Genomic DNA, 23830 nt, shown 5'->3' with positions numbered 1-23830 from the left:
GAGCTGCCAGAATCATGCAGATGTATTCATCTACCAAAAAAGCTTGAAGCCCTCCAACAACGTGCTGACATAGCACTTTGGACACGCACACAGCTTCTTTCTCCTGAAGAGGTTTCAGTTGTAATAGTCCTCCACAGAGATCCCTCTCCAGCCTTGAGTACAGGTGGGATTTTGCATACTGTGTTCCCTCACAATGAAGGTCTCACACAGCAGATGGAGGAAGCTGCAATGAAGCTGCTTATGAAGAATAGTTCCTGGCCCAGGTGAATCTTTGGGTCATGCAAGGGAGTTGTCTGGGAGATTGCTAATAGTCACAGGCCAAAACTGTGCTGCGGAGTGTGCTACAGGCCTTACAGGATGGATGGTTACACATTGGCTCCTCTGCTCTGGCCTGCCCTGGCAATGTTGCAACTCTAGTAAAGATGCGGCCATAGTAAACACGGTTCTGAAGGAGATGAACTTGGGCTAAATCATTTTGAATGTCGCCAGGGCTTATCATGCCCGTGTTGGAGCTGGATTACATGGCTTTCTGTCAGTTTAGAACGCGCTCAACTGTGCTTGCAAAATAACGTGCAAGTGCAGCATAAGCCAGAGCATAATATAATGAAATCCTCATGCTATAGGAAATGGCATGTTCCAGAAGTTCCTAAGAGCTTGTGCAGGAGTGGAACAAAAGTGCAACTCTGTTTGTAAAACAGAGAATTTTATATAATGTACAGTTAGGCTTCTGGGCAAGCCCAACTAAAAAACTGCTGCTGATCAAAATCTCCATGCTAGCCTGTAGAAACACTCCTATAGACAAGTCATGAACTATATCCCAAATTCGTAATTCATACCACTGAACAGATGTGTCTGTGCAACTGCCATGTTTGATTAGATGCTCTACACAAAGCTTTACGTGTCAGAAGACCATTACGGTATCTTGCCTGTCCTCCTTTGTGCTGTTTCACAGGTTTATCTGTGCTCCCTGCCATGGTCCCAAATACTTTCTCCCACTGTGATTAGTCAGACACCTTGTTCCACTGCCATCAGTAGCTGAAAGTGCTCCCTCCTGCTTCGCACATTTCATCCTAGAGGTCCAGGTCTTCCAAGACTGTAAGCCTGACAGAAAGGAACTACTGTGGTATCCAGAAACATGTCATCCCATGACCAGAGCAGCACACAGGGCAGCACTGAAGAACAGGCAAGAAAAAGCTGGGTCTGAAGTGTGACCAAAAGGTTGTCCACCTGAGACCTTCGAGAATTGTGCAGCTTGATTGCCTCTCCATCTCCCCTCCTTTGTCTTTCTGGCTGACATTTCATTGCAAATATTCAAAATACACACTGTTGTACTAGGCGTCAGTGCCGAGGTTTTGGCAGCTGTAGGGCTGCAGTGGTAGCCTCAGTGAGGAGAGGTCATGGCTGCCCAGTGCCAGAGACAGCAAGTTCTTGCCGGCTCTGCAGTGGACCCAGAATATACCCAAGCTGAGAACAGTAGCTAGATTCTGTGTTGAGAGGTGTGCACTGGGCTTGGGCTACTGCAAAGGATAGGACAAAAGTAAAATGGTAAAGTCTGCAGTGAAACTGGGGACTTACCAGAGACAAGAGAGGCAATGCATTTCTGTATTTCTTATTCTAAAAGACACGGCAGGTCTCCTCAGCTGGGTTGAACAGAGTCAAAAAGCTAAAGATTGCTCTGGCCTGGCATGTCAGCGATGCAGGGTGGTATTCAAGTTCTTCAGCCACACGCTGAATGTGCTCTGCTTACACCACCAAGTGGAAGCTGATGCAGTCCTACACTGAGTGCTGCAGCAGTATCATGGGAAACACATCACATATAAAGCAGTTTATTAACTATACCAATAAACCCACAGAACTACATTCCTACATTGTGCCATTATAGAAGTAGTTCTGACCACTTGCAGAGACATCTTAGGAGACCAGGCAGATGCTTTTAAAACCTGAAAAGAACATTTCATGAAGGTACAAAGAGAACTTTCCAGTGTCACTAGTTGGGGAACAGTCTAAGCACCAATGCTTAGAACGATCATTCGATATCTCAGATGACTGAATCCTTAACATTTCAAAGCATGACAACCAAAGTCTAACTATTGCACCAAACTCCCACCAGTGTTTTAAAAACAAGCCCCTGCCACCCCAATGTACCTGTTTGGCAATTAATTATTAGGAAATTCTGAACACCTGAGTAATATTTGTATTTCTGAAAAGTTATATAAATCAGGTATCCCATGTTACTATTTAACATGTCTCAATGACTGCAGATCAAAGTTGTTCTCTTCATAAGCCAAATTATGATTTCTGTAACTAACATCTTTGCACATACTCAACCGAGGCTGTAGAAAGCCTCTACTACCTCTGTGTAGCCAGGGCCACAACCCCCAACATAAGATTCACAATCTAATCTAATTAGCAATACTGAACAAACTAGTCTGAAATCCTGCCCAATCTGACCATTCAAAATAAATAAAAAATGAAACCTCATCTTTGTAACTGCAAAAATACCCTGGAGGTTGCCATGAGACTGCAAAATGGCCCTAGTTCAGGTAAACATAGACTGAAATTAAGATGCTTTCTGCAGTGTCAGTATTAAGTGCTTTGCTGAACTGGGCCCTTAAAAATGACCAAGGTCATACCCAACGTTTTCAGAAAGTCAATTTGCAAGCCTTAAATAAATTCTGGCTTTGGATGAAGGACATGGGACTTTCAGCCTTATAACACTGCCTAGAGGTATTTCACACTGAAAGGTGAAATTTTAGAGGCTGCTGTGTTTCCTATTATCACTTGACGTATCTCTGAAAGCAAAAGCTTTACAAATTTGGTACAACTTACAATGAGTTTGAGTAACTGTGTAGTTGTTATGCATGAGTGAAATAACCTCAGCATTACTTAAAAAACAAAAATCAATTATAAAAGACATTGCAACTTCAAATCCATGTGTTTAATATAAGATACCAAAGTGTTTCACAAAGATTTTATCAAAATCCAGGTCATAATGGACCAAAGTGTTTTTGCTAAAAATTTTAAAAGGATAAAAAGTTATGAGTGGATCATATGCTACTCTGGAAGCATATCCTCTCCTAGTTCTTCATCAGCAAAGTCATCTTCCTCAGCTCTTTTTCTTGCAGCAGTTTTTGGTCTTTCTGCTTGTGGGCCAAGTGGATCTATGTAGGTGACATCTAGGGTTTAAAGAAATACATTTGAAACAGTTACCTACATTTAATTTTAGCTTTGATTCAAACATATACAATCAAACACAAGGGTGGGGTTTAGCATTACACGTCTGTAAGATATGTCATTACACATCTGTCTTTGATATGCAGACCAGAAAAAGGGTGTGAATAGAAGAATAAGATACCGCATTCAGGATAACTGGGCAGGCATGCCCCAGGAGCAAAGTACCTGAGTGCTAGTGATAGGAGCTTCTTTCTTAAAGATAACTTTACCTTATTACAGTCATTAAGTGAGAAAAAGATTTGGGAAAAGTGCATGGAGAGGCAGGACTGATGAGTTGGTTAAGGAAGGGCATTTTAGGATGTACCACGTTCCACATAGATTTGGATTTTTAAACCCCTTTGAAAATTCAATCTTAGTGAAGAACTTCTAACTGCAGAACCACAAGAACTGGCAGCAGATGTATCAAAAGTAATAAATATTTACATGGGCTGCATTTCTTAATATTTGCAATTACTTTATAGTGAGCTCTACACAATGAAGCTAAAGCCACTCTTCACATTTATTTCACAAGGAAAATGTTTTTCTAATTGTCTAATTTTACATGCTCTTCCAATAACTTATTTTTTCCATCTCCCCTCTCTTTAGGGGTCACTAAAGTAAGAAAGTGTAAGATGCCCACTTACCTATTTCTTTACAGACGCTACTTTCATAGGGTTCACTTGTTTCAGGAAAAGCTTTTAGTCTGGCATTCAGCCTTTCCCCTTTGGTACCACCACTATCTGGGGGGGGGGAGGAGAGAAGTTGAAGACAAATAACATGCTGTTACATTCTGTGAAATCACGATACAAGAGCAACATAAATTCAGCTACTATCTGTCAAACAAGATTTGGATGAAACCATCTTTTCATGATGGATACAGTACTTATTTGTAATAGCGGTCATTAAAACACAACGGACACTGTGTCTACACGTGTGTGTTTTAATTTAAAATACATATATATACAGCCTTATTTACTTTGGAGTAAACACATTAAAATATTTCTGCTTCAAATGCTGACATTTCAGTTGCTTATAAATTACAGTCACATTCTGAAGTTAAAATAATCTTGATAAATATAAACACGGTCACAGTGTATATGGACATTTCATACGTCTGTGTGCTTACTAATATGTTAGTATGATCCACCTGTTGAATACTGTCAAGATTAAATACAACGCTAAGATTGCTTTTAATTAGAAGAGTATATTTGGCACGTGCTGTCTGCATGGCAGGCGGGCACAGTTCATGTATACAGACCATCCTGGCCCTGCATCTTGCTGTAAACACTGTGCTGGCAGCTCAGTTTGCAGCAGGGCCCCAAGGAATGTGTCAGCTCCAAGGGCTGCCTCCTGCCCAGACAACGTCAGATTAACATTCTCTTGCCACGGCAGTATTCCAGACACTTTAAATATTCTGTTCACCTCTGAATCTCTTTCTCACATTCATGGTAAGCTTTCAATCTTGTCTGCTACAACAAATTTTAATGCAATATTTTTCTCCTAGGAGAAAACTTTTCATGTTTAGCTTGCTATATTTACAAGGCAGGACATGCCACACAGCCAAATACAAACAACACAGAACTATGCTGTTACTAAAACTCCATCTGTACAGAGGAAAAATGGGTTTCATTCAGCAAACATGCATTACAAAGTCTGGACTTGGCGACACACTTCCATTGTCTTGTTTACTATAAATGTTCTTTTTATAAATGCTGTTACTATTAAAAAGAAAAAAAACCAAACCCAGAACCTCTTCCACAAAGATGGCAAACCTTTATTTCTCTATAAACACCACTGCAGACTTCAGTTTACTCAGAATTGCAGGACAACATCTCTGCTCCAAGAAAGACTTAATACAGTCACGTGTCAAACATTTAATATGTTTACAAGACACAGATTACAGTCAAAGCTTCGAAGCATGGAAAATCTATTTTAATGTACATCAGCCTCCCTTGGATCAGTTCTCACTGACAGCTTTAATGGAAGAAATGAATGCTTGATGAAGGATTTGAAGGAACTTAAATCAATGGGTTTGATTGGGAGGGCTCAACCAATGGGCTATGACACGACAAAAGAGCTGTGTGTTGATTTCAGTGGGCTTTGGACAGCCCTGCGCAACAAGGAGGTGAGTGCTGAGCTTCAAAGATGGTATGGATGAAAACATTCCGTGGGCAGTTTAGAGGAGAATACAAAATGTTTTAAGAGGAAGAGAAAGAATAGAATAAAAGCAGGCATAAAGTCTTGTGCAATGGAAAACAAGTAATTTACAAACTGATGAATAAAGTTGGAAGAAACAGCAAGGAAATGTAAAGACAGGAACAATACAGCAGAAACTACACTAGGGGAAGACTGAACTACTGAAATAAACTCCATAGGTTGGTTCCAGAAAGGAAGAACTGTGTGTAATAACAATAAAAGTGGAAGAAGTTGGCATATCAAAGGTTTTCAAATGTGAAGGAGAAAATCAAACAGGTTTTAGTGATATTACCAGAGAAAGGCAAAAGATTTTATATTAACTAAAAGTAATGGAACTAAAAGAAGAAAAAAAAGTATGGCAGTCAAACTGAAATGGCTGGGATAAACATAACACTGGAAGTTACCCGTACATCTTACTGCCCTAAACCAACCGAAAACAGAAGCATTCTTGGACACCCTAGGACCCTTAAGTTTTATTAGGACTACATCCAAAATGGGAATGACCCAGAATATCCAAAATTTGAAGCTGAATTTTCCCCCCTTTTCTCTCCCCATCTATTGGATGTCCAACCCTTGAAGTATCTAAACCTCACCAACTGCCCCCCAACTCTGCATGGCTCTGAAGTTTCTTAAGCACTTACTGCTGAGATGCCCAGAACAGCCATCCTGAGCAGCAAGATGCCTGCCTGATGTTCAGCATGTAATCTTGGTGCCCAAGCATCCCTTTCCATTTATGAGCCAGTATAGTAAATTGAATTGTGAGTGCCATTACAGTGAGAAAATTTAGCTGTCCACACAAATGTAGCTTTTTTAGGTTTCAGACTTTATTCAGTTGCCCAAACACATTAGTTACTGTGTGTAATGCACTTAACCAACTCACTGAAGGGTTAGATTAAAGCTAGAAGTAGTGCAAGGGAATCTGCAAGAACATATGCCTATGAACAGGAAAGAAAAGAAACGCTGGGAGGGGCTAGACAGTTTTTCCCACCAGTAGCAAGTTATTTGATCAGTACATTCCACCTTGACTAAATGCACCATGGAAAAAACTATGCCTTAATAGACTAAAGATCTATCTAAACTGGCTTATTGTCCATACAAAAGAATGACAAGATGCTTAGGGAAGTAAAGGAAGCATATATAGTAGCTCTCCAAGAATAATTTCCTAGCCTTCAACAATTTGTAAATCAATCATATGTTTGGGGGTTGGGAGCTACTCTTTGTATTGCATAATGAATTGATTAATTTATTCTTCAAGAACTTTTGTCTTCCCTTAAGCCCCTTTTTGAATCCAGAACAACCTGAGGTAAGGAGTTCCAAGTTTCATTTACACTGAACCTACCAGTCTAGCCTCACCTCGCCACAGAAAGGAGCACCCTGCCCCTTCTGCCCTGACACATGTTGTCAAGTGGCAACAGTCTGTGCTGGAGCAGGTTACTAACGTGTTTAAAACTAAACTAATGAAAACTTTTTCCTTTTTTTTTTTTTTTTAAGGAATCTCACTGGTTGCAATTACAGTGGTGAGATACTGTATTAGAAATTCCTCCAGTATCACAAAGGACATAAATTAGAATTTTTAGTACCATTTTACTGGTACTAAATATACCAAAGGGTAAGGTTGTTTGGTAATCTACCTCCTCTGTAAAACGTTTATGCAATGAAGTGCATAGTGGGCTAATGTTTTGAAAGACTACAGGTACTTCACTAAATCCATAATGTGTTTAAATGCAGCTCTGTGTATCCTTCATATTTGAGATGAAGACTCCGCCTTTGCAGAAGAGGGGGCTTTGGTTTGACCAAAGAGAACAGCAAGTTCAGTGTAACAGGCCGAATATTATGGGAAAATGGAGAAACAGCATGGCAAGCAGATGCAAGTTCATTCTGATTTGAAATTACGCTGAATGAAAATCAACACTGTTTATGGTATGTCAGTTCAGATAGCTACTTAGGCAAGTTCAGATGCAGAAAAGATTTTAGATGTTTTCTTCATTCAGGTATTTTCCCTGTCTATTTATAAAAAATATCCCTCCCCCTTCCCAGCCATGGAACCACCCCACAATGATTTGTGATTAATGAGGCGTGAACAGGCACACAAAGCCTAGAAAATATAAATGATTGTGAAGTCCTGGCTACAGGGCAACAAGCAAATTACTTGCCTATATCACAGTCAAGATTATTTGAGATGCTTATAGACCTAGCATCTATAAAGTGCTTACATATGATATGAGGAGATCCCTATGGGCTGGTAAAGGGTGTTTGAGTATAGGATGTTTGTTTGGGATGAACAAAGTAATTTCTCCACTGACATTGTCACAAGTGAAATTTAAAAAAAAAAAAAAAAAAAAAAAGACACCTACATTATTCTTGCATGGTTTCCTTTCCAAATTCCTCTGGCCAGGCTGAGGCAACAAGGAGAATGCAAAGTGCTCAGCCTTTCATCTAGTGAGTTCAACACTGCTTCTTTGGGCTCCTGTCCGAGACTGCATGGCTCCTCTCATCCAGTACAAAACTCCCCATTCAGAGAGCAGGTCAAATGCAGAGACCAAGTAAACACTGCTATGGTAATGTATTCCTTAAAGTCATACTTTCCCTTATCTATGAAAGGCCTTATGCTATTGAACAGTAAAAATCTTTTAGGGTAGTAAAACCCACAGTGTCTGAACTTCCAATTTCTGGATGTTACTATCACATCTCTGCAAAACACAAAATAGGTGAGCATGAAAACAAGAAAAGATTATTGGACAGGAAATCTTTGACAACTGCCTAACCTCAGATGTACTGTTAGTTCCCTTCGGGGGTTTGTGTTTGTTTGTTTGGGGCTTTTTTTGTTTTTTTTATTTCTTTTTTTAAATTAAAAAGAGGAATTTTCAGAGAGTGTACCAATGTCATCTGCTTCCAATATGAATCCAAAAGATTACAAGTCATAAATCTGGTAACTGTGGGAAGAAGACAATTTCACTTTTTATAAAAACAGTGTTCAATTTTGGGTAGGCCTTTTAGATTTCATGCTTATCCTTCTCACAAAAGTAGACTTTAACTGACACGGATCTAGATGTCAGTTTTCTTTGTCTGGATTTTTCTATTCTGTCTACTATCCATGCATACACTCATCATATACTTCAAATTATGCTTTGGTGCATCTCATGCACCTTCTTGTTTAATTTATATTGGCAAAGTAGTAGGTGTTCTATGAAGTACGAACCCTGCTGATTAAAGTTCTCTTTCCTCTTAGCTTCCTCTTTAAAAGCAATTTTAGATTGTATTTCCTAAATCAGGGAAGCCTGATTTATTAATACTCCTAATATAGATAACCATATAAGGACAAAATACTTCAGGGGGTGGGGGGGAAAATCTGTTGTGAATGCCAGCAGGTATGGGGACAGTGAGCTGGTAAAAGGAAAGAAATAAAACATGCATTATACCTAAAATATTTGGAATGCATACACACTTCATTTAGCTAGTAAGTACTTCAGTTTAGCTATTATCTACTAAACTAAGGAGGATTCCATGCTTCACTGGGTTCAGTAATGATGCCAAGTTCCTCATACAGGGTAGGAAAGTGATCCTTCTTGGTCTTGGCAACACCACTTGGAAAGCCTAATCTTAAATGTTTCTTTTTATTTATTTTGAAGCCATTAATTTATCAAAATTGTACTAAGATTCTGAAAATAACCCATGTTTATATTTCATATGTGCCTTCACTGCAAAATACAGATTTATAACCTGGTGAAAAATGCCAAACATTGGACAAAATCATGTTTGGGTCTTCAGCTTTCTCTCAGTCATCCTCAGTAAAAGGTAGACAAACTAGAACACAGTCCTTAATGTCTGCTGCTGTGAGTCTGCAGTTTCTTCACTGATAAAGTTCCCCAGAGTCAATCATACCGGTTAAAAAATGCGTAATACATTTGACTCCTCCTAAAAATGCAGAAGTTGTACACCTCACCACAACTTTTAATGAGGAATCCCAGCAGAAAGTTAAATCCAGGCGCAATACAGGACCTTCTTTGTACCTCTGCTTGTCTGCCAAGCCATTTCCAGAAAGGCTGGATCACTGGCACTGAATTTGAATAACAGAGACTTCTCAAACATGCTCCTATACAGACTTGTTCCCGAAACTGTTTTTTTCCATTCTTTCATAAATTTGACACCGTATCTTGATCCACAATTATTGATAGGATAAACTGTAGGTCAGTTCTGACCCTGGTTACCCTCTTACCCTTTTTATGTTAGCATCCTAAAATGTCTGCATTTGCTCTTCTTGCATTACTCTGGTTATGGGGAGAAAGAGTAACGCCTTGGAATTACTAGAACTTGCAGTCAAAGTTCCTCATGTGATCAGCTTCAGAGGGGAGGGATTTTTATTTATTTTTTAATTTTTAAAATAAGACAACTTTCCATAGATACTTCTGTCTTTAAAAGACAAATTGGTAGTTTGGAAGACTAATGTTGTCTTTGCATCTTTCCAGCTTGATCATTATTTGTATCCTCTTTTGCTAAATTACTAACTCACCCTCTCCCAGTAACATATCCCTTTTTCACTAATAAGGGTAGGGATAATTATACAACATAGTTGTAAGAAGAGAGAGTCTTCGTGCCATTTACCTATATGCCTCATGCAATGTTTTGCACAGCTGTAAATACCCTTGCCTGCTACCAATGCTGCTCTTAATTTCTATTTATCATAAGCCAAAGTGAATCTTCACTTTATGACAGAAAACAGGGACCAATGAGGTCTCATGCTGCCATTTTGCTGGCACCTCCAGCTGGCTGCCTGATCCTTATGTAACAAAGGAGAGTTCTGAAATGTTTCCATCCTTCTCTGTTGCCAAAATAAGGAATTTCACCCCAAGAATTACTTTGGCCTCGGGCCTAGAACAGGTAAAATTCAATCCTAGGTGAATGGTGTTTTTTCTACACATCAAGAAATGATTTAAAACCTTTTCTTGTGAAACTATTGAGCTGAAAATGGAATGAGATCTCTTTTAAACATTCAGCGCTCATTCTTAACCCTTAGAGAACCCAGGAAACCAGTCTTTATAAATATAGCATCATATGAAGGTTATGATTGCACTAGGAATTTCCATGACTTTCCACGACCCTACAGAATTGGATAAATGTAGTAAAGCTACGTAGATGAAGAAATAAAATTACCAAGTAAGAAAAAAAGGAATCTGTAAATTATTTCTCTGTAGGAAGAAGGGAAGAGAGGCAAGAATTTATAGGGAATATCTTTTTATGAGGCCTGCCAATATTAAGATAAACCAAAAGCAGAATACAAAGAAACTATTTTCTTTTTGAATCAAAATAAGGATATTTTTTCCAGGTGTCTGAAGTAGCCTGAAGTCTGCTGGTTTCCTTAGAACAGCAGTGGGGAACGGTTAGGTTTAACATTACTAACATTTCACGGATTTAATAATAGGAGGGAAAAATCATTAGCTTTGCAAAATGCAGACTACTAAGTAGAGAAAACACAAAGGAGGCCAGTTTCCAGACTTATATGGCTAGAGTTTTACATTTATGAAAGTCAGCATTGTAAATCTATAGAGGCAGAGAGACTCAGTAGTCAGAAAGCAGGCTTTCCTCTATGGAAGACTCTAGTACTTCAACTCTGCTGTATTGGGAAAAGGGGAAGGAGCTCAAATATAGTACAGGTGTATTCTCCTTCTTATGTAGCAAGTTGCACAGAATAGCTTCTTGAACTTTTGACAAACACCTAAAGTAACAGACTAGATGGTGGGCACAAAATTTCCTTTCCTCCATGTTAAAGACACAATTAATTCTTGCTTCTCACGGCTTATGTATTCTGTTTTGTTAAAATGAATTATTCCTTTTAGTAAATATTCCAAAGTTAATGAGATAAAATGTTCAAATCCACAGTACTGAAAATAAGTAGAAATTTAGCTTTATGAATACACTAAGATCTGTATATAAAGCACAAAACTTACACCAAACGCATGCTGCTATAGCAGTTGAAGTTTCATACAGCAACAAGCTAAACAAAATGTGTGAAAATTTGTGAAGTACTTGCATATTACTCCATGAATATTTGTGTGCATTTCAGAATGTAAGGGGGCTTTACAAACACTTTAAGAAAAACTGTTTTCTTTAGAATCCTGACAAATCTGGTATTTAAGCAGAGGCATTAAGTACTTACCACCGCTAGCATTTCCTTCTCTGCGGCTACGTGCACTGCCATCTCTGCCAGATTTAATGCGCTGGAGAACAGTGAAAAAGGTTTGAAAAGAAAAGAACAAAACCCCTATTTAGTAATATACAGTAGAGATAATTATTAAAAACTCAGCTTATTAATAAAACGGTAGCAGAACATTAAACTAGGCTTGCTATACTGTAATAAACCTTGTTTTTTCAATGCACGAAGTTGTCCTTAAAATCAGTGTTAAATCCCATGTTTACATAAAATAAGAGTTCTGTGAAATTCAAACAGAGTGTCTCAATAAATTATTTTTCTTCAGATAAAATTTATACAAGGAATGTGTGTAAAAATAGTTCAGATGTACCTTTGTAAAGTACAGCTGAAAAAACAGGCAACATAGCCCTTCTTGCACAAGTTCAAAGTAGCCTATTAACATCTTGTAAATCCCACAAGCATTTTATTATTGTAAAGATTCAAGGGGAGGAAGTAGGGAAATCTATAAAAAGAACCATTCACCCCATAGATCTTAAATTTAGAATACTTGGCATGCCACTGTGCTTCACAGCAAAATTTAATTTGCTGTTGAGTGTTAAATGCAAGATAAAGGTGAAGGTAAATACTTTAAAAGCCGTGTTTAAAAAGTCAGCTCTCTTGCACTGAGGAAGTTACCATAAACATCTTCCAGCTGTGGGTTTTTTTTAGTGTAATTTGAAAACTTTAACAGTTTGTCAAAGCAACACCTCTGTATCACATGGCAGACTTGCCTTCTCCTGGCAAAACACCAAATTTCTCATGCATGTATCTTGTCAATTTCAAGAAGGTACATCTGGGTGAGGGACTTTTCAGTGGTAGGTATAAAAACTTGGTGTTTAAAACATTCAACTGTAATAAAGTAATCTCCGCATCTTATTTAAAAATATGAATTCAGGATCTGATTAACACATGTGCACACTACCTAACCATGTATTCAGGTCAACTACTGTAGCTTTTTCACTCATTTTTCACCAGAAAAATATCATGAAGTCTGGCAAAGTTGGAATGACACAGAAGAAGTGAATGAACTTTCATGACTCATGGCAACAGAAAGAGGAAGAACCCTTAAATCAAAACTCATAGAAGTCAGACAGGAAAGCAGCAAGCCTAGCATGAAACCAGGAATGGTCTTGGAGCAGCCCAGTCTGGGACCAGAATTTCTCAGGCTTTTTATTTATTTTGGGAAATCCTCAAGTCTAAAATACGTTCTCTGAGTTTTGTATTAAATATCCTATTCACGGTCCTGTGAAATGGCATATATCAGTCCTCCAGGAAGCATGTTCAGACTCTCCAAATGTTGAATGATTGACAAGTCTGCCAGTGGAAGCTCAGCTTCTGCCTGCCAGAGGGAAGTGGTCCCTATATGACAGAGCCCTCATGGCATTTACATCCTAGGATTTTATTCCTAAAATATTATAGAAGCACTGCAGTTTAAGCATATGACTAAATCCTGTAAAGTTCCAAGTGAGTAGTTTATAAGTCATCCCATACTAAAAGCAGACATTTAAAATAGGTCCAATGTTTTCCATGCTATAAATGCCTATTTCTCTCCTGTGACTGCAAAAGACATTTAGGATGATTAGTCCAGATGTAGATATGTGAAGGTAAAGGCAGTAAATCCCCCTCATCCCCCTCCCCTGTGTTTGCACCTATCACCAGTGCTTCACACCACACCCAATTAGTCCCTCACTCTCAGTCATTAAGCCCACTGAACGGAAATAAATAGTAATGTGCATATACATCAGTGCCAAGAAGGTTGAATGAACTTTTACACTATTACCTGTCTTTTTTTAAACTGAAACATGAAAAAGGAAGATCAATGCAGTTGGGGGGGTGGGGGTGGGAAGAAAAACCAACATATGAAGGTTACAGTAAAAATCCAATGCTGTGAGAGGCAGGGAGAAAAACTTCCACAGAGAATGAACCCCACAGATGTTCCCAGATTCTCGGCTGGAAGTATTTAACAACTTGTCCGTATTTGAGAACCAAGTGCAGTAAGTCCTCCAGAATATTTATTTTGGTATAAGCTCCATGTGGATATACTTATTTTGGAAAAACAATGCCAGAATAGCAAATTTCGATAAATTTCTACAGGAAAACTAAGCCTGTGTGCAGACTTTGAAAAGGCACTATATTACACTAGCATTTATCTATTCTCTCTTTACTGGGTGCAATCAAGAAATCTTGGGTTGGTCTGAAATTGGGAGCAGGAATTGAACTGTTTCTGGTATTGCTAACTGAAACCAGTGTTCCTATTAGAAACTTTGGTGGTTAAATATTAAAATTTGGTAATTTTAGAATGTGAAAGTATAGTTTATGACTATATGTTCATGGATGACATAAGGAATTTCTTAGGACAAAAATACCTAGTAATTTCCAAAGCCAGATGGTACACATAAGACTGAAAAACCACACACACACACAAGCCAGCCAAGCACAGAAAAAAAAAAATCCCTCAAACCAGGGGATGGGAACCCAGATGTAATACCTATAGCAAAAAAGAACTGCAGGGCTGTTGCATGCAAGACAAAATTGACATTGAGATCCTGTCACAGAAAGATACTCAACTTCTAATACAGGACAGCAGTGTACTAAACCACAGTGAGTTAACATAAAAAATCATAGAATCAACTATGTTGGACGTTTAAGATCATCAAAACCAACCATTACTCCAGGACTGCCAAGGGAGCACCTTATTGTGACCTTTCAATACATAAAGGGGAATGGGGACAGAGTTTTTACTGGTGCCTGTAAGTGACAAGACAAGGTACAACAGTTTTAAGCTGAAAGAGGGTAGACTTACACTGGACATAATTTAAAAAACAATTATGATGAGGGTGGTGAGACACTGGCACAGGTTGCCCAGAGCAGTTGTGGCTGCCTCATCTCTGGCAGTGCTCAAGACCAGGTTGGACAGTCTAGTGGAAGATGTCCTGCCCATAGCAGGGCGCTTGGACTAGATGATCTTCAAATGTCCCTTCAAACTCAAACCATTCTATGATTCTGCTTTGCAAGGTTAATTTGTAACAGGATAGAGCCACCAGACTCTTAAATAGGAATACTGAAATATAATACACAGAGTGAACTTCCCATGCCATGCCTGAATTACGATTACTGTTAAAGTCTGAAAAGTCTAACATGACTGCCATAACGTGTGCTACCACTCATCTGTACTGATACCTCTGTCATTCAGGTACCACTCAATAAGTCCCTTAACACAATGCAGTCAGAATGAAAGAAAAAAAAAAAGAAAATAATTTAAACATGATGTCTGTGTTACTGAAAATATTTTAAACAGTTTACTCTTAGCTTTTATCCCCACCAGAAAGTACAGAAATGTGTTCAGGAAAGCTCCTGCTTCCAACGTGAAACAAACAAAAGTTGATGTGACCCATTTTATTATTATTTATTTTCATATTCAAATGTTAGTCACCTTAAAGGAAAAAGAACCCTCAATATTTGCAGACCTATTGTACATAATTAACACCTTCAGTGTAAAAAAGGTTGGAATTATGCAAGGAAATAGATAACCTCTTGCTCCTCAGGGACCTCTTTCTCTTACTAGCTATAAAATAATCCAATTTTAATCGGTTTTATCTCAGTTTTCCTGAGTAAAGCACTGACGCGTTGGAAGTTACTGCAAAGAACTGTGTATGTCACCAGCATTGAATTGATACTCCCTTAAAAACAAACAAAGTCTGTTTAACACACTTCAGAGAGATCTCTTAATTACTGAGTTTTGCAGAATAGGAACATTTATGTAGTCCTCATTTTGCTTACGGATACCATTATGGGAGAGAGAAGGAGGAATATTAGTCCTACAACATTTGTGGACTGCTTTTTTTTCCCATTTTCGCAAGTGCTTTAGGTTTCACATTTTCTGAAAACCCAAACCAATACACTTCAACTAGCTCCCACAAAGTAAGGCTGTAACATGAGTTTGGAATGCTTGGATTGGTGTTTCCCTTGGTGAGTTTTATTTCTAAAATGTCCTAGTATACATGTGCGTACGCAAGCTCTCTGGAATTGAAGTAAAAGTGAAGTAATTAAGGATGCGTTTACACATTATCTGACATCAAAAGTGAGCCAGTAAGTGTTTCTAGCAGCAGAGTAAATTAGGTAAAACCTCATGTGTCCTAATTTGACTATGTAGCTTTGAGGTAATTCACTGGATAGGAAAAGCAAGCTTGAATACTTCGCAGCTCAACAGCATGAATAAAGTTTTCCAAATTTCAAAATCTTACTTTATCACAGGAACAGTAAGAAAACAATTCACACAAGTGTGCGCATCACTCATGCTCACTCCTCTGACTAGAACACAAGTTATGATCCCATACCTTTCAGCTGGTAGCTTTCCCATGGAACTTTTTTTTTCCCCAGTTTAAAAATTGACATTAACATGAATAATTTACTTCCACCTATGTAACATGTCAATCTTGCAACTTTGTATACAGCAAAAAGGAGTTCTACTGCATAGCCAAATTCTTAGGCTCCCCTTCTCTCCCTGTACTTGCATCATTACTTGGCTCATAAATACACTTTATACAGGCTGTCAAATAAGTAGGAAAGATGACATTCCAGAGACACTGAATTATGCAGGTGGCTCTGGCATTCCCATCACATCCACATAATCTTTCACTAATATTTAAAATCACAGAACATCCTGTGCTCAAAAACCATTCAGATGTAAGGCTGATCAGTAGTTTAAAACTAAAAACCCAAACCCAACAAAACAGAAGCCTCTCCAAACCAGGAAGTTAATACACATTTTAACTATCATAAATGCTATTTTAACTTAATCTATATACATAGTGATACTGTATAATCATAGAAAGAAACAAGCTTACCTGCTCTCTTATTTCTTTTAATTTTTCCACTTTCTTGAGTTTTGTCATGTATTCCTGGACTTCTTTCATACCCATATCTGTGCAAAGATGAACTAAAAATCGGAGGCCTATTTGAAAAAGCAAAACATTTGTTAAAAAAAGGCTTCCAAGCAGGTCAAACTACAAGTACACCCACCCTAAGAGAACTGGACATACAGAATGGCAAACAGTGCAAATAACTAGCAATACACAGTGACTCTAGCCCAGTATCCCTGGGCAAGTTGTGATATTTTGCAAATAACTTGACATTTTCTGTGATGCAGTGTCTATATCCATGAAGAGTACAAATACCACTTATACACGGAGAAGCATCAGACATACAAACTCAGCTGGTTCAGAATTCTTGATGTTTGCAAAGTATTTTGGAAACTGGAAAGCACAGTAATGATACTAAGTTATCACCAAGGAATCACTATCAACAACATTTTGTTCAAAACAATTTTTCAAATCCCAAGCGAATCAGAATGGTTCATTTTTTCTGTTGCCGTGGTTGATTTTTTAAAGTTTAGTATATATAAAATTAAAAAAGCCCCAGCAAACCAGACATGAAGATCGACTATAACTGCATGATGGAAGCAAAAGAACCTCTAAAAACAGTCTCCTGAAATACTATATCAAGCTCTAAAAACATGGTTGCTATTCCTATCTGTTAGCCAACATCCCTCTGAAAGAACTGCCCCTGAAGCAGAAATGAGCATGACATGACCCATTACTCTCCTGACTGTTTTCACAAGTATGTTATTTTTGTGCTGTTAGTTTTCTGCTGGTTTAGGGAGTTGAACTTGTTTACTGATCAAATAAGCATGAGAACAAGTGTAAGGAAGATGGTTGGGAGCACATGGCCAGGGAGGGATGAGTGAAGAACCATTGTTTCAGCAGCAGAAAATTTTAAATCCATTAAATTGTCTAATTTCTGCCTCCATTTTGTAAGTTGTAGAAACTACATTCAGAAAAATATTAGCATTCTAACAGGTTTACTAAATACTCTATCCCTCTGAAATGTGTGACCAACATGAACATGACATTTTGCTTGTAACTTGGAGGAGTCATACTACTGAATTTCTTTTGTACAACAGAGCTGTATGAACTGTATGACAACAGTACGATTATGTATGAGCAGTATGTTTGTTAAAGCAGAATGGTACAATTTTTTATTTTTTTTTAATACAGTGAATATTCTTCCCACATACCATGTAGAAGTGCAGCCTTCTTAATAGTGAGGCAATGTGGGATGAAAGAGGATGTTTTCCCAACCAGTACCAACCTATTTTCTACAGGGCTTAGTCATTTAAAGTACACATGTGACTGATCCTGCAAATATCTTACTCTTCAAAGTTATGTTTCCTGTAGTTTAGTTTGAAATTCTCTTTGGATTTTCCAGAGACTGGCTGACTAACTATACTTAAAAATCCAACAACAAAAACTCACCTTCCACATTCTTTTGGAAGGCCTGGCTTTGGTAAAACTTAACAATAAGATTTTCTCATACCTAGAAACTTACAGCAGGAGCTTCAACTAGCAGGGATTAGAAATAAAAATACATACATTTCATTGTAAAAAAAAAAAAAAAAAAAGAAGATGAAATAAATCGTATAGTTATAAAACTTAGGAAGTATGTATGAGTAAGAACTCAACCAATCCACTACTACAGTTAAAGTTTATTTTCATTTCTTTTCTTCAGCATTACCTTAGTATTTCTTAAATCATGCTTTAGTGTTGTCACATAAAACATGCAGCACTACCATGAAAAAAATGTTAGTTCATTAAAATATTTTTGTATAAAAAATACTTCCATCATACAATTACTAACACACATGTTCAATGTAACAATATTTCCTCTGATAATTGTACCACTCAATGAACTTACATTCAATGTTCTCTGGGAATTTTCTGTGAATGACTTTGTATTTCTCTAGAGCTTTCTGGTAGTTACCTGCAAACAAAACAAACATCTCCTACCCACATATCCAAACATAAAAAAGAACAACTTATGAGAAATTGATAGTCATAAATTTAATGATGTTTAACATCACTTCATCTTTTTAATACGAGTACATGATTTAATATTTAATACCAAATATGATAAAACCAAACTTAACATTCTTTAATTACTAACAATTAAGAGCATCTGAAAAAAGTCCAAACTACTCTGCAAATAATAGCATTAATTAAGAGGAGATTCCTTATTTTTGCCCTTTTTTGACCTGCCTCTAGGACCCCACTGTTGTATGAACCATCTGCTAGACAAGCTGTATCAAACATACCAGGGCTCATCTGAGACTGCATATGTACGGATTGGTCAAATAGGAAGGTGTACCAGCTGAGCTCTGCCTGTCCATCCTTGCATCAGAATACTAAATGTGCCTCTCTCTTTTGCCCAGATCTGGTAGTAAAGTAATTATTCTTTAGAATTTTGCCTTCAGTTTTGGCTTGGCTTGATCATGATGGAAAGGACTGACAGATCCTGTAAATCTAAAACCTCATATCCATAAAATATCTGACAATAATGTTTGTTGAGCTATCACTGGTTTTATTTTCCTAGTGTGAGGTACAGATCAAACTGATCTGTTATGTGTTAACACGATAAGCTGGGAATTTTGCCAATGAGACACAAATGAACTAAAAAGCAGCCAAAACCATTGTGTTTCTTTGCTGGGAAAACAGTTAATCTGTCTAGTTTTGAGTGGTGCTGACTGTTCCTAATTCACTGGCTTCCCTAGGTCCTGTTCCTTTTCTCACTGTTGTATTAAATATCTGAGCAGAGTGAGAAAATGCACTTATTTATTATGGAAGTCTGCTTTGCAAAGGCCTAAAGAAGCATAAAGAAGAGTGATAAAATCAGAAAGCAAGAAAAGAAGAGTATCATTTACATTATCAAGTGTCTTGAATGTATTTTAGGTGGTGAAAAAAACCCAGAAAGATTAGTCTCTTTCCATTTTGCTTACTGGTGTATTATATTCCCAGTAAGAAAATACAGCACATTAAGAGTGTTTTTTCTTTGTGTAATGTAACTACTATTTTAATATTGAAAAATTATACCTGCTGTTGAAAAGGAATAGGAAATAAGCAAATTTAAAACCTAATTACTTATGTTAGATCAGACAGTAGTATAATTACATTGAAAAGACTTCTATCAGATAATTTATGCTGTACTGTCGTCTTTATTTTACTTATTTAATAGCCATGGGCCAAGATACTTTCCACTAGACCAGGTTGCTCAAGGCCCTGTCCAACTTGGCCTTGAACACTTTCAGGGATGGGTCAGCCACAACTTCTCTGGGAAACCTGTTCCAGTGTCTCATCACCCTCATAATAAAGAATTTCTTCCCAGTATGTACCCTCTTTCAGTTTAAAACTGTTGCACCTTGTCCTGTCACTACAGACAGTGGCAAAACATCTCCTTCTTTCTCACAAGTCCACTTAACATATTCCCCAGGCTTCTCTTCTGGAGCTGAACCACCCCAACTAATTACAAAAACAATGTTACAAATGTTGCAGGTCAAAGGAGGTGATCCTGCCCCTCTCCTCTGCTCTTGTGAGGCCTCACTTGGAGTATTGTGTACAGTTCTGGTGTCCTCAACATAAAAAGGACATGGAGCTGCTGGAGCAAGTCCAGAGGAGGGCCACGAGGATGATAAGAGGACTGGAGCACCTCCTGTATGAACATAGGCTGAGAAAGTTGGGGCTGTTCAGCCTGAAGAAGAGAAGGCTGTGTGGAAACCTCAGAGCAGCCTTCCAGTATCTGAAGGGGGCCTACAAGGATGTTGGGGAGGGACTCTTCATTAGGGACTGTAGTGGTAGGACAAGGGGTAATGGCTTTAAACTTAAACAGGGAAATTTAGATTAGATACAAGGAAGAAGTTCTTCACAGTGAGGGTGGTGAGGCACTGGAATGGGCTGCCCAAGGAAGTTGTGAATGCTCCATCCCTGGCAGTGTTCAAGGCCAGGCTGGACAGAGCCTTGGGCGACATGGGTTAGGGCGAGGTGTCCCTGCTCATGGCAGGGGGGTTGGAACTGCATGATCTTAAGGTCCTTTCCAACCCAAACCATTCTATGATAAACCTACAACCAATTACAAAAAAGTTACAAAACTTACCACTTCTCCTGTAGCAACTGGCAACCATCAGCTGCCACTTCTCTTGTGTAGGTCTGCATATAAATAAATTAAAATTATGCAGTCTGTCAAACAATGAATGAGCTAAATCATCTGCAGAGCATTGGTAAAGATCTACTATTAAACTACTTTTAATTTTTTTCACCCAACATACTGCCTTCCAAGGAAGAATTTAGCCTGCTTAGTTCACACACAGTTTGCCCTTGCATCACATTCCTGTGTTCAGGCCTTGATGTCATTCACTTGTGGTCTTACGTTACAGTCTCTCTCCTGGTCTCCTGATTCTATGCACCAGACACAATTAGTTGAGCTCACATGTGAATGACTAATCTTTGTCTGAGGTACAGAACCATGCAATGGGGGAGAACAAAATGCTAAACCATATTCTGAGAAGAAAGTCTCACCAGTAGGGTCCAATGCACACCCAAGGCATAGATCCCTGCCAGGAAGCACACTCACCACTTACCGCTTCAGCCTCTGGCTTCTGCTGTCATTGCCTTGATGCCCTAGCTGCTACCTGTCCTTCTCTTTTTAGCACGTAATGGTGATAGATATGGTCAGAGAAAATATGTGAAATGTTTGAGTATTTACAACAAAACTGTTGGACTCCTTCCTCATTCTTATCAAGATAATGTGATCATTAGTGAATTTTCATGTCAACATTGTAAGGATGCTCTGTAAGTCAAAGCACTTTTAACACGTGGATAACAACTGAACAGTAGCACATCCCAAAAGCACTATATGCTAACGTTTTCAGAATAGTTTTGTACTTAATCCTCTTCAGTTTTCCCCTCCAGTCACAGCACAGGCCATTTTTAACTCTAAATAATCTATTTGCCTGGTAGTTGCCAAACAGGCTTATGAAAGACAGCTGCTTCACCTTTTTTAGTTTCAGCTGAATATGTCCCCTGCAAACAATGCAGGCAGCCAAGCATGAACCATAATAAGGTTTATTTTGCAGTTCAGTACAAAAATTCTAGAGAGAATAAATTGTCAGCAGCCAGAATTAGCTGCACAACTCCTTTTATTCATCATAGATTTGTGCAGGCTGGTAAAATGTAAAATAAGAGAAAATGATTTCTCAATTCAATGTCTAACATGTTATCTTAGATTGCAAATTACAATGTAATTATTGTGATTAAAACACTGCATATACTAAACAAACTAAAAAAGTTAAACTAAAAAATGCTGGTCATGGTTAAAATAAACTTACAATTTTCAAATGTAACTTTATTTACAATTAGTAGCAAATTATAACCCAACATTCATGTTTATCAATTAGCATATCTAGACTCTATTTTTAATACCAAATAAACAGAGAAACATCTATGTTCAGTTATCTACTATTAAAAATCTCAGCCCCCAGAGAAATAATTTCTCTACATTACAGATAGATTACAATTACAAATAATAATAAAGAATTTCATATGTCAATTATTCGTAAGTACTTTACAATCCACATACTTCATGTTTCATGCATGGAATGAGTGCAACATGAAGCATAAAATATTTAGATCTTTGCCAAAACAAGATTGTGAAATAAACCTTTTTAGTTTCAGCTGTTTCTTTCCAAGGTTTCTAAGGCCATGAATGCCAGCATATGCAATCTCATAGCTTGACTAAAATATTTTTCAAGGTGGCCAGTATTTATGAATAAAAGAATACTGGCAAACCTGTGAACTGTGATTTCTGTGAACTGTCTCCAGTGTATTTTCATCTAATCTACAGTTGTATTTCTTTATAATCATACCACAATTTGGGTGAAGTCTTCATTTTCCTATTTATTTTTGTTTCAATTTTAATTGTTGTTTAAACCTCATATTATCTCTTCTACGACTAACGTCTACTCTAACTCAAGCCCTTTCAAAAGCAGAATTACCATTTTTTACTGAACTTCTAATAAGCTATTCATAGTACAACCTCTCCTTAATAATATTGTACAAATTTTTGTTCACATCTTGTTCATGCATGTCTTCTAGATTCACAGAACAAAAAGAACGTCAAATCTTAGATCATCACAAGACAAGCAATAACCGAGTTTGTTTAGCTTGATTTTAAATAGGTTTCTCAAAACACAAAATAGAGAGTAGAGTGAATTTTAATTGCATTAATTTTGTTTGGTCTATTAACATTAAATTCTTCATGAACATATAGACAAATACTTGTTTTCATATAAAAAGAACATATGGATGTCTTTTTAGAATTCTGCTTAAACTCTGGATTACAGATTTAAGTTTGACCCAATTTTTGTTTGTCATATTCTGCTAAGGGACAATATCGGCAATTAAGTTGCTGAACTGAACTCAAGATACATCAGATATCTCTATCAGGATCAATTTGATCTGCCAACTTATTTTCACTGACCATTGGTAATTCTGCACTGCACATTTTTGCTTACTTCTACACCTTATTTGTCATATCCTTTCCATGGAAGTAGAAGTTATCTTAAAAGCAGAAATGCAGCAAGAACTGCTGAAAGATGCTTTGATCTAAACCATCAAATCCTCACCACATGATAAAATAATGGAAAGGAAATATTCCACATAAAGCAACAGAAAAGGAAGTCTTGGTGGCTTAGGAGAGCTGTTCCCCGCTTTGTATCTGTATTTAATGGCAGAGGATAGAAAAAAGAGATTCTAACACCTAATATTATCTTGGGCCCAATGGAGAATCTTACTTAACATTGAAATTGCACAGTAACAGTAAAAACATGCTGTAGATAAACAGAAAGTTGAGAAAATTAAATAATATCCCAAATATTCTTAACTTCAGTATTTATTTACTGTATTAAAATTATCCAACTAATTTATCTCTAGGTATACTTACGAATGTCTAATCACAAAATATTAGAGTAGGCATAAAATAACAATTACTTACAGGATAAGTGCTGCTCTTTCAAAGTACTCAATGGCTTTTTCACAAAACTGGGTGTCAATGTAATAGGCTCCAAGCCATTCAATGACCTCAATGTTTGAAGGGAAATACCGGTATGACTGACAAAATAGGAAAGGTGAAAGAAACACAATTTTAGTGATAAACAACATCTTTGTTACTTCTGGAATATCTTACTCAAGTGTTTAATTCTCCAGATGCCAAAACCATGCAATAGATGAATGGAAGTAGTGTGCTATAGTTAAGTAATCCTGAAGAAAAAAAAAAAAAAGAAAAAGGCATGCCAAGTTTTCTAATTACAAAATGCTTTTTAGAAGTTACCTGAGATGAGTCTGTCACATT

At 37.5% G+C, this 23830-nt stretch overlaps 1 protein-coding gene across 1 annotated transcript in view; it reads right to left on the bottom strand.

The window, feature by feature from the left end:
• Window positions 1-3054: 3054 nt before the first annotated feature.
• Window positions 3055-23830, bottom strand: part of IFT88 (intraflagellar transport 88) — a 44150-nt gene continuing 23374 nt past the window's right edge. The window contains exons 19-25 of the mRNA XM_010023332.1: window positions 23474-23589; window positions 20579-20631; window positions 18350-18415; window positions 16444-16550; window positions 11564-11624; window positions 3858-3953; window positions 3055-3176 (exon numbers count right to left, since the gene is read on the bottom strand). Coding sequence (XP_010021634.1) covers window positions 3055-3176; window positions 3858-3953; window positions 11564-11624; window positions 16444-16550; window positions 18350-18415; window positions 20579-20631; window positions 23474-23589 — 621 coding nt within the window. The remainder of the gene's footprint in view (window positions 3177-3857; window positions 3954-11563; window positions 11625-16443; window positions 16551-18349; window positions 18416-20578; window positions 20632-23473; window positions 23590-23830) is intronic.

This window comes from Nestor notabilis, unplaced genomic scaffold, assembly GCF_000696875.1.
Source record: "Nestor notabilis isolate BGI_N333 unplaced genomic scaffold, ASM69687v1 scaffold24311, whole genome shotgun sequence".
Lineage (NCBI taxonomy): Eukaryota > Metazoa > Chordata > Aves > Psittaciformes > Psittacidae > Nestor > Nestor notabilis.
Note: the sequence above shows the minus strand (reverse complement) of the source record. Positions and strands in the feature narration are given on the sequence as shown.